At 64.1% G+C, this 11121-nt stretch overlaps 1 protein-coding gene across 1 annotated transcript; it reads right to left on the bottom strand.

Annotated features, from left to right (window-relative positions):
* Positions 1–491: 491 nt before the first annotated feature.
* Positions 492–4892, bottom strand: LRRC3C (leucine rich repeat containing 3C). The gene is made up of 2 exons (XM_041426303.1): positions 4838–4892; positions 492–3084 (listed from the first exon to the last, which is right to left on the bottom strand). The coding sequence occupies exon 2, from the start codon at positions 3029–3031 to the stop codon at positions 2237–2239; it is 795 nt and encodes a 264-aa protein (XP_041282237.1). The 5' UTR covers positions 3032–3084; positions 4838–4892; the 3' UTR covers positions 492–2236.
* Between the last annotated feature and the right edge of the window lie 6229 nt (positions 4893–11121).

Raw genomic sequence — 11121 nt, forward strand, 5'->3', positions numbered from 1 at the left:
AGCGGGAGCTGTCACTCTGCGTTAAGGCCCGGCTTTCACCTTTCACGGCACAAGACTCCAGCACGGATCACCGGGAAGAGGCGCCGGCAAACCGGGACGGGGCTGTGACCGGAGAGGCCCCGGCGGGACCGTGGTGTTGGAAGGGCTTTGCCCCTCCCGGCCGTCAGGATCCTGCCCGTGTACCACGCGATGCCGGGGGCTGCTCGGTGGGGACGGGAGGGCAGGCAGCGGAGCAGAGCCCCGGGGAGCCATTCCACGGTGTCCCGGGTGTCGCGGGGACCGGCACCGTGCCAGCGAGCCGAGCCGAGCCGCGGGTGTTCATTATTGAAGGCTGCGGCAGGGTTACCGGAGGGACGGGTGTCCTGTTTCTGCAAGCGCCTGCCCACAAAGAATCGACTGTCGCGGGCACCTCTGTCCTTCCTTTGCAGCCACAACGTCACCAGGGCCCGGTGACCCACAGACACACACACCAGCACACGCCGGCCACCGGCTCCAAAGTAAAAGCCAACTTTATTGTCGTATAAAGTAAGAACTAAAATGTCCCTTAACCCAAACACAGATGGGTCGGGTGGTCCCGGCATCCCCCATTCTGCGGGCACAAGCGGTGGCCTGGGGGGAGCAGCTTGGGGGGTTCAGTCGGGTCCCCCCCAGCCCCTTTTCTCCTCAGGCTGTTGTAGAGAGGGAAGGAGCTGCCGTGGGGCTGCGGGGACGCCCGGATGGGAGCTGGGGCTGAGGTGTTTGTGCGTTGCAGAGCTCCTGCTCTGTGCTGGAATCAGGCACTTGTGGAAGGATGGGCCCTGCTCCTGGCCAGCTCAGTCCCACGGCTCCCACCAGCACCGGGGCACGAGGGCACGGGCAGCGGCTGGAGCTGCCCGCACCAGGGGCTGAGGCTGGGCCTGGCAACAAGGCAGCTGTGGCCCGCTACAGGGGAGGTTCCAGCAGCTTTGGTTGGTGCTCTTGGTGAGTTAAGGCAATTTAGCATTGGTTGGTTTTAAAAAAGGCCAAAACCAGCAAAACCAGATGTCCCAGGGGCCAGACAGGCAGGTGGAAGAGCCTGGGGCTGCTCTGGTTTTGCTCTGAGTTGCCACTTGGACCCTGCATGCCCAAAAGTGGGCACTGACCCCTGCCTGTGCCAGCCCTGCGCTCAGCATCACCTCCACCACTGCCACCAGGAACCTGCAGCCCAATACTGGAAGCATCAAGAAGGGACTTTGGGATGTTTTAGGGGAGATTCAGGCTCCTGACAGCAGTGCAGGGGTGGGGAGAGGACAGAGGAGCCGCGGCAGCTCCCTCCATCCTGCTTCCCATCACAGTGACCGGTCAGCAGCTTGTAAGGTGGGAGCTCCCCTCCGGCAGTGACACGAGCAGATGGCCAAGGGTGCTGCCAACACCCTCCCTCATGGTCCCCGAGAGCACCGAGGGGAAGCCCACTCCCCCAACATCCCAGCAGGGCTGGACCCACTGCCAGGACCCCTAGCTGCCCCTCCATCAGCACCCACATCCCTTGGCAGCCCCAAAGGGCTCTGCCCCAGGGAGTTCATTCCCCGTTTGGTTCTCGTTCCCCACACTCCGAGGCGAAAGGCCCTGGGTTTGCCCATCAGCGACCCCATGGCTGAGTGGGGACCCCCATGCCCCTTGCCCCACCTGGCCTGAGCGCCGGGAAAGGGGCGGGGAGATGAAACGGAAGATGGGGCGGCACCAACCGGTGTGTCCCCACCTCCTGCCCCACCTCTTGGTCCCTCCAGGGCCAGTGACCCGGCAGGGCACTGGCCTTGCACCCGTACTGCTCCTCCCCACTGCCTTCCCAGCAGGGATCCAGGCCCAGGCTGCCCTGGGCTGCCGTACCATCCCCTGGGCAGCCAAGGGGAAACCAGGGAGAGAAAACACCGATTCCATTAATGCCCCAAGGAATCTCTGCAAAGGAAATATAAAAAGTTTTAGATGAAGTCCAAATGTCCAAGTCAGTCACAGCAATGGCCACATGCCAGGGGGATGCTCCGTGTTGCTCCAGTCCTGCATAACTTGGGAGGAGCTGAGGATCCTCCGTGCTCATGTCTGATATCCATCCCTGACCTCAGCCACCAGAGCCAGGGACTCATCAGCCGTGGCTGCTGCTTCCAGGAGGAGAACAGAACAAATCCATGAGTATCTCTGTGCGATGGCAGTGGCTGGTGACAGCCCCTGGAGTGGCCGGTCCCCAGCTTCACACATCCCCATGTCCTGCAGGATGCTGTGCTCACACCACAGTGCTGATGGTGGACGACTCCTCCGATCGCCGCTGTTTGCTGGGCAGCGACTTGAGATACTCCAGGTGCCGCCGGGCGTCCTCCTGGTTCTGCCTGACGTAATAAACCAGGTAGGAAATCACCATGGCGAACCAGCCGAACATGGTGACCAGCATGGCGATGTCCGTGGTCTTCTTGTACACGTTGCAGAAGTCTGTGTTGGCAATGACCTGCAGGAAAGCTTTGCCCACGTGCTCCTCCTGCGTGGAGGAGTCGCACACGATGCCCCCCGAGGAGTCGGCCGCCAGCTCCACCGCACGGATCAGCTCCTGCAGCCGGCAGTCACACAGCCACGGGTTGTTGGACAGGTTCACCTTGGCTTTCAGGTTGCTAAAGGCGTCTTTGCTGACCGACACCAGCCTGTTGGAAGACAAGTCCAAAGAGTGTAGGTGCTCTGCCAGGCCCTGGAAAGCTCCAGTTTCGATTCTGGCGATGGCATTGTGGGACAGATCCAGCTCCAGCAGGAGCGGCAGGTCCCGGAAGGCATCGCGAGGCAGGAAGGGGATTTGGTTGAAGTCCAGGTAGAGCTTGTTGGTGTCATTGGGGATGTCCCTGGGGACCTCGGTCAGCTGAGCGTTGCTGCAGCGAAAGGTCTTCAGCCCCTCCTCTTCTGAGGGGTAACAGCCCTTGGGGAAGGCAGCAGCTGGAGGGAGGCAGGAGCCCAGGAGGAGGAGGAGGAGGAAGAGGCTCTGCAGGAGCAGTCCCATGGTGATGGGTCGAAGGAGAACCCCTTGTGCCGCAGTCATGGTGCTGCACTGCCTTCCTCACACCCACAGTGCTTCAGCTGGACTTGGTACATCTGAGACAGGGACAACAAGGGGACAAGAGTCAGACTAGGGGAGACAGGGGCAGAACTGTCACTGTGCTGGCTGTGAGCACCACATCTGACCCAAGCCATGGAGCAGGGGCAAAGATGGCGACCAGGACAGCCGTCATGGCTCATGCTTTCCCCATGCCTGGCCATCACCCCGCTCTAGGCTCCTGCGTGGCAGGATCAGGGCCCAGGGGCTGGGCACGTCTCTTGCGCCGGCAGCTGGGTTGTAACAACCGGAGGCGCTCGGGCTGAGCCAGAGGCGGGGTGAGCTCCCGCCCTGCCAAGGTCACGGCGCCGCGATCGCTGCTCGCAGGAGGCCGATGCATCCTGCGGCGGCCGGGGAACGCACCAGCGCGAGCCCCGGCGCCGGGCGAGCGGCCGCTGCGGGCGGCCCCCGGGGAATGCCACGGAAAACGTGCAGGCAGCGGCTCAGCAGGTTCCTGCTCCCGGCTCCACTCTCCGGGAGCGCCAGGGGCACACGCGGACACGCGGTTGGTTTTCTCCTGCCGAGGGGACCGGCACAGGTGGGTGCTGGGTGCTGCTGTGCTCTGCCCGCTGCCACCCCACCGTGGGGTCGGGCTGCTCGCACCACCCCGTAACCATGGGCCCCATCCAGCCCTTGATTCCGGAGGGGAAAAGCGTCAGCAGGAAAGAAACAAAAACAGAAAAAGGAAATTCACTGGGGCTGAGCGTGCAACGAGTTCCCAGGGTGGTGGCAGCAGATAAGGGCCGTGTCTGAGTGCTCCGAGAGCTGCCCGGCTCTCCCAGCCCCGGGTCCCACCACGTCCAGGGGTCCCAGCCTGTCCCTGTGCCGGCCGTGGCAGAGCAGCTCTGGGGGCAGGACCCAGGTGCTCTCCCACCATCCCAAAATCGAAGCCACTGGCGCTACAGGCACCTGTGTCAGCCGGTCGGGCAGAGCTCTGTGCTGCTGTGGGAGCCCCGAGCTCTGCCGCCAGCAAAGCTGCCTCTGCTCCCACTGCTCCCCGGAGCACCCCAACACCGCAAATCTGCTTCGGGTTCTGCCCGGGGCTCCTCGGTGTGGTGCAGAGGAGGCCACGCAAGGGTGGTCTCCAAGCACAGGCAGGAGAGCACCCGAGTGCTGGGCACTGTCACACAGCCCTGCCACACCGACACACCCCAAGGTCACACCTGTGCAGAGCTCAGCCTGCACTGCCGGAGACCCGGGATCCAGGAGGGTCCTCAGAGGGAAGCAGGGCACACCAAGGGCACCGGGACCCCGGAGCCCACACTGCACCAGCCCCCCAAGTCTTCCAAGTGGGACAAACACATCCCCTTGGTACCCACTTCCCGCTGCCCGGGAAACCACCGGCATGAGCCGGGACCCGGTGTCCCGGGAGGGGGCTGCTTCGTCCAGGAAACCGGGACACCCCTGCGGGTGGGATGCGGACCAGAAACGGCAGAGACCACAGCCAGCCAGCCAGCCCCTGCCCCACCGCGGGGCTCCCAGCCCGCAGCAGGGCGCGGGGACCCCCAGCCCTACCCCGGGGGTCGCCGCCAGCGCCAGGAAATGCTGTTGAGGAGCCGGGGGCAATACGGACGCCAGGATTCTCCGTGAGCCCGGGGATGCCCGGGGATCCCCCCGGCCTGGCTTGGCACCGGGGGCGTCGCAGGCGAGGGAAGCCCCGGTGCTTCCCCGGGGGAAGCTCCGCTCTGCGCGGCGCTGCCGGCCCTCCCCTCCCCGCCTCCCGCCCCACCGGAGGTCCCGCTGCGGACTCACCTGCCTGTGCAGCCCCCGGCGGCGGAGCGGCCCCGCGCCCCGGGCCGGAGCGGCCNGGGCCGGTGGGCGGGATCCTCCGCCCGGGCCTCCCCGGGGCTCCCCGCCCCCGACCCGCCCCGCCGGGGGGGCCGTGCAGCGCCGAGCACCCTCGGCCCCGCGCCCGAAACCTTCCCAGCTCCTCGCCCCGCGGGAGAAGCGCTGCCCCGGGTCCTCCGACAGGGAAGCGCGGGAAGACACCGGAGAGAGCCAGTGAGGAGCTGCCGGGACCCCAGAGCCCGGGGCAGCTGGGGCCGGGGCGTCCCGGGACACTCTATGGCCGCCCCCAACCCCGCGTCCCCGCCGAGCTCCGGTGGGAGCCCGCCCGGCTCCGCCCGGCTTCCCGGGCCCTCGGTGCCTCCCGGTGCTGCCCCCGCAACCCCCCAGGAATCCCCTCATCGTCTCCCCAGCTCTTTGGGGGGAGCAGGACCCCCCTACTCCCACTCCGGCGGGGTCACGGTGCCTCCCCCCGCCCCGCACTGGCATCGCTTACTCGGGGAAACCCGACCCGCGGCGGTGGCACCTGGCGGGGCGGAATCCAGGGGAACCGGAGGGGGTCCCCAGTCCAGCCCCCAGCTTTCCGGGCCGGGGGCCGCCGGGCTGGGCTGCGGCTCGGTGTCCTGCCGCCCCGGGGCGCCGGCGAGTCTGGCTCAGGACCATGGAGAGCGGCCGCCGTTACCGGGCCCCGGGGCCGCCCGGGGAACGCGGCTCCCGCTGCGCCGGTCTCGGATCTCCGCGGCGGGAGAACCCGGCCTCGGGCACTGACGTTCTCCCACTGCTGCGAGGGGATAAAACGTTTAGGAGACGCCTGCTCTGGATCTCGTTTCAATTAGGAAAAGAGAACCTGACGGCAGCCAGGCACGGCGGCTGACAGATCCTCCCCAGAGACCCCCGCACTCCCCCGAGCCCCGCGCTCCGCCGGGGCCAGGCCACTGCTGGGTCTGGCACCCTGGAAGTGTTCAAAAAACGTGTGGATGTGTACTTGGGGACATGGCTTAGTGGTAAAGGTGACAGTGCTTGCTTGTTGGTTGGAGTCGATGATCTTCGAGGTCTTTTTGATGTTTCCATGCCCGTAGCCAAGCCCGACACCGACCCGGTGCCGGGCTCACCGGGCAGGATTGTCCCGGGACACCGGCAGGCAGCAGCAGGCAGCCGCAGTTTGTGCTCTTGAGCATTTCTCTGGCATCTCCCCGTTTGGCCGGGGAGCGGAGCAGCCCCGTGCTGCCCATCGCCATTCCCAGAGCCCCGGGAGCTCTGCACGCAGCGGGAGCAGGGACGGGCCCGTGTTGGGATGTGGAGGCTCCGGTGACACAGCCCCCCGGTGACACGCAGCGGGACGGGGCCGGGGGGCCACGGTGACACCCAGGTGTGTGGGGGACTGAGCTGGGACCCGGAGAGGCCGTGGGTGATCCCGGCAGCGGGCACAGCCCCAGGGCTGCACCCCACGGGGGTCCCACGCGGAGGACACGGCACCCACCAGCACAAAACCTGCAGTGCAGCACGACCCACGCGGACCCTTCCCAACGCAGGGTGGCTAAAAATAGCTGGCACCGGCTTCTCGCTGCCGCTACGGAACTAAATATAACCGGCATCGACCGGGCAGAGGGACCGGCAGCAGGCAGAGCGGGAGCTGAGCACCGGCAGGGGCTGGGAGCGAACGAGGCCTAGGAATCCACACGGGAACAGCCCCCCTGGGCACGGGGGGAACGCGGGTGCAGCTGCCGGTGAGCGGATGGCGCCGGATCCCCCCAGGGAACTCCCCGCCCCCGGTGCCGGTGTTCCCTGGGCGGGTGAACGCGGTGTGGGGAGCCCAGGGAGCGGGTCGGGTCCCCCCCGCTCTCCACCGGCAGCGGCGGCTGCTGCATCACGGAGAGCGATGAATATTTATGGGCGTTTAAAAATAGCTGCTGCATTGTGCTTCCCCCTCACGTGCGGAGCCAGCGGGGTGCGGGGAAGCTGCTAAATTAGATGTCACCGCGCAGAGAGCTGCTCAGTCAGGCAGGAGCAGGATAAAAATAGAGCCTGCTGTGAGTGCGTGGATCTCCTGCAAAGCAGGACCGGATCCCGTGGGATCCCCCGCCTCCGCACCGGCATCCCCGCACCGCGCCCTGCCAAGAGGGCACCGCAGAGGAGCCGGGCGGGGACAGCGCGGTTCTACCGGGTGGCAATCGGTGGCCTTTCGTCTCCTTTACCCCTCCATTTGCGTGTCTCCGTGCCCAAAGCCCTCTGGAGGCAGACATTGCTGAGCTCCGGCTCCGGCAGTGACCCCGTGCCCTGGCAGCAGCACGGTGCCAGCAGCGCGGGGGCTCCGCGCTCTCGCCGTGTCCTGTCAGGATGTGCGGCTGGAGCCGAGGCAGGATGGATGGACAGGGTCAGGACACACAGCTCAGCGTGGAGACACGGGGGCACTCAGGGAACCTCAATATCGCTGTGACTCCACCTGGGCCAATACCAAACCCCAGCGTGGGCTGTGCCGAGCAAAATGTCTGTGCCAGCTCGGGGGGCAGAGCCAGGGGCAGCCGGGAGCAGCTCGCTCGGGCCCCGCACACTGCCAGGGGCTCTGCTCGGCTCCGGGCAGGGGGTTTGCAGCCCAAAGCGGCTCCGGCGCTGCCCCTCCGCTGCTGGAAGAGCCGGCACTCACAGAGCCCTGCACAGATGGCTGCGGCACCCGTGGGCCGTGCCAGCCCCACGCGATGAGCTTTGATGGTTGTGCAAACAAAAGCGGAGCCAGATGGTCTCCCCCGCGCTCCAGCGCTGGAATCCTGCGCTCGCTCCCAGCCCCGACCTTGGCTGGGTGTCCTGCAGCGCTGCCGGCCTGCCCGGGCTGTCTGCACAATGCTGCTGCTGGGATTTTCATGCTATCATGGAATCAGCGTAGTTTGGGTGGGAAGGGACTTTAAAAACCACCCTGTCCCACCCCATGCCATGGGCAGGGACACATTCCAGTTCCCCAGATCGCTCCAGGCCCTGTCCAGCCTGGCCTCGCACACTTCCAGGGATGGGGCAGCCACAGCTCCTGCTGGAAGCTGCCCCAGCGTTCCCCCACCCTCGGATTTCCCCAGGGAGAAGCGGCAGGGGCGGCAGCCCACCCTCCCCGGGCAGGCTGGAGGCGCCCAGCCGGGTCTGGGGTCTCCTGTGAGCCGAGCGGGGCTCCGTGCATCCCCCGATGCCCCTCCCGGAGCCGCTCCCGCCGGTTCCCATGGCGGCTCCGCCTCCCCGCTGCTCCGGACTACAGCTCCCGGCGTGCCGCGGCGGGGCGGGCCGAGGGGCCGCCGGGAGCGCACCGGGAGAGCACCGGGAGCGCGGCGGAGCGAGCGCGCGGTGAGTGCGGGCCGGGGGCGCGGGGCGGACCGGGGGGCTCTGCCCTCCCCGGGGGCGGCGGCGGCCGAGCCCCGCGGCGGGGCCGGGGGAAGGTGCCTCGCATGGGCCCGGCCCGAAAGGAAAACACCCCAAAGGAGAGAAGCGGGTGCTGGGATGGAGCTGGGGAGCGGCGGGCTGGGAGGGGGGTCCCGGGTAGGTAGTGCGGGTCCCCACGGTGGGGTCGCGCTGTGCGGAGCCCGGCCGGGAGCGGGTCCTGCCCCGGCCTCCCGGGCACCGTCCCGTCCCGGGAAAACGGGGAGGAAAGTGGGGTCTGGGATTCCACGTGAGCCCGGAGGAGCCCAGCCTCGGCCTTCTCTTGGTGTCCAAGATCTCCCGTTAAATCCAGCAGGAAAGGCCGAGGCCACGGGGCGGCTCACGCGTGTCCTCGTCCCCGTGTTCCCCGTGTCCCCTGCGGGGCTCTGGCAGCCCCGGGACCCCCGAGGAGGAACCGGGCAGCGCTGGGGCTCGGACACGTCCAACACTGCCTCGGGCTGGAGGGACACGGAGCGCTGTGTTCCCACTCTCACCTCTCAGCCAGCCCAGTTCAGCAGCGTCCCCCATGTCCTCCGTTGCCAGCGGCACAGAAGGGTTTAAAGGATTTGTTTGGGAGGTGGCAGTTGTTGTTGCTAAGAGATTGGGATCTGTGATCCGTGGGATCATTGTCACCTGCAGTCTGGGAACACTCAAGATCAAGATAAGCACCCGAGCCCTCCTTCCCTCCCCAGCCCAGTGAAGATCCTGCAGCAGGGTGCCAGGATTGAAGTATGATCCTGAAACCCCTGGGGAAGGGTGACAGCACTGCCAAATCATAGGATCGCTTATTTAGATGGAAAAGGCCTTTAAGCTCATCAAGTCCAGGTGTTAAGCAAGGGAACAGGAAGAGATGATGCTCACACTCCTCTGGGGACAAAGGTGAGGAAGGAGCTGCCCCTGGACAGGGAGCAGGACGGGCAGGATGAGGCAGAGGCAGGGCTCAGCTCCACTGCCACATTGTGCCCTTTGCCACTGGCCACAGCTCTGACTTTTCCCCTCCTTGGATGGCCACTGTCCAATGTCAGCACAGCCCTGACCTTCACCCTCAGCCTGGTGCAACATTCAGGCTTTTCTGTTCCAAAAAAAAGTGGGAAAGCAGAGCCTGGCAGCAACTGCTCTGGGAAGGGGGGGCTGGAGTCCTTCCCATGCTGGGCTGTGTCTTGTTGTCCCGCAGGTGAACAAATCCTGGTGTGGAATTAGAAAGCAAACATGGGATGTGGGGTGGGGGTAGGGACAGAGCTCTGGGAGCTCGTGTGCCCTCAGCCAAGCTTGTGCAATCCAAAATTTAGGAGAGCTGGGCCAAGGCAGAGCTGGTGAAATATTTAAGGTGGAGAAGGACAGAGTTGGAGACATGGAATCACCCTCATTGCAGCAGTGAGTGCTTGGTGTGTCTGTATGTCCTGAAAGAATGAATTAACCTCTCATATGTTCCAGCATCCCACCCCTCTAATCCTTAATTTCACAAGGAAGGGAAACTGAGGCACGGGAAGGAGAATTGCTTCACGTACAGCTTCCAAGTGGGGCCCTTCCCCACCCAGCTGTGGGTCTGCAACTGCCCTCGTTTGCAGAGGAGACCAAATCCAAGCTGCTCCTTAGTTTTTGGAAGTTGTGGTTGGAAATTCCACAGCACCAGCCATGTGCACCTCTGGCTGCAGGGAGCTTCCACAGCCCTTGGATAACGATGTCAGGAAAGGCTCAGGAAAGACTTCCTGGAGGGAAGGCTTTTAACTGTTGATGAAATTAGATTTTAAGGCCTCCAGTGAGAGCACAGATCACTTTCTGTGGGCAGTCCCTTCCCAGTCCCTCCTCCTGCACCCCTCTGTTGCTCCTAGACCCAGCCATGTGGTTCCTTCTGCTGCACAGCTGGAATCCCACAGACACAGCTCTCTGTGGAGCATCCAGCTGTTCCTCATGCCTGTCTCCAGCATCCTCCAGACTAAACAATCTCATTTCCTTCCAGCTGTCCTTGCAGGTCATGTTTTTCCTACACCTCTGTTCATTTTCTCCAGCTCCTCCCAGGACTGGACAGTGTTCACCCAACATCCAGGAGAACTATTTCCCATATCTGGCACTCAGCACTCCTGTTTACACATTCTGTAGGGTGATTTTCTTTTTGTTGTTGTAACAATCTGACTCTTTTTGACTCATTTATCCTTTGCCCCAACCTTCTGAGAGCCCTTGGGAATTGCAGCAGTTTTAGGACAGAGCTGCTCCCTCTGCCAGGGGTGAAATGCTGAACTCTGGCTCTCAGTCCTGTTTCCAAATCAAACTTTGGGCTTTTCTCTGGAACATCCATAAGTTGGTGACCTGGGAGATGGGCAACAAGGGAGTGAGCACCCCACAGACCTGCAGCCACTTTCCTGGAAACAAAATCTCCAGGTATGAGCCCCCTGATAGAGTGAGGTGAGGATGTGCAGCAACAGCTGCCTGTGTGCATGGAAGAGGTTTGGGAGTTACTTGGAGCATTCCAAGAGCTGTGGAGTGAAGTGGAGGCTGGCTGTGAGTCCCAGCCCTGGGCAGGAGTGGGGATGGTGCCAGCTCCTGAGACAAGGCAGGCCCAGCACTGTGAGGGAGCTGGGAACAGCTGGCAGTGAGGAGAGTGTGATGTTGGATCTGGCTCGAGCTCGCCTCCGGAGAGCTGCAGGGAACAGCAACACAGCTTCCAGCTGTGGGAAGCAAGAGCAAAGGCACAAGGCCAGGCATCAGGAAACAGCCTTCACTGTGGGGTGCTGTAGCCAAGGAGGATGAACTGGATCATCTCATCAAGCTCCTCTTCCGTGGGACACAGAGATGATTTTACATAAGAATTTCCCTGATGTTGGCGTGAAGACATTCAGCTTTACAGTGGGTTTAGT

The sequence above is a fragment of the Onychostruthus taczanowskii genome, unplaced genomic scaffold, assembly GCF_017590055.1.
Source record: "Onychostruthus taczanowskii isolate IOZ18803 unplaced genomic scaffold, ASM1759005v1 scaffold91, whole genome shotgun sequence".
Lineage (NCBI taxonomy): Eukaryota > Metazoa > Chordata > Aves > Passeriformes > Passeridae > Onychostruthus > Onychostruthus taczanowskii.

What these genes read in the sequence shown, in the direction of transcription:
- LRRC3C (XM_041426303.1), bottom strand. Translation starts at nt 3,031, where the DNA reads ATGACTGCGGCACAAGGGGTTCTCCTTCGACCCATCACCATGGGACTG.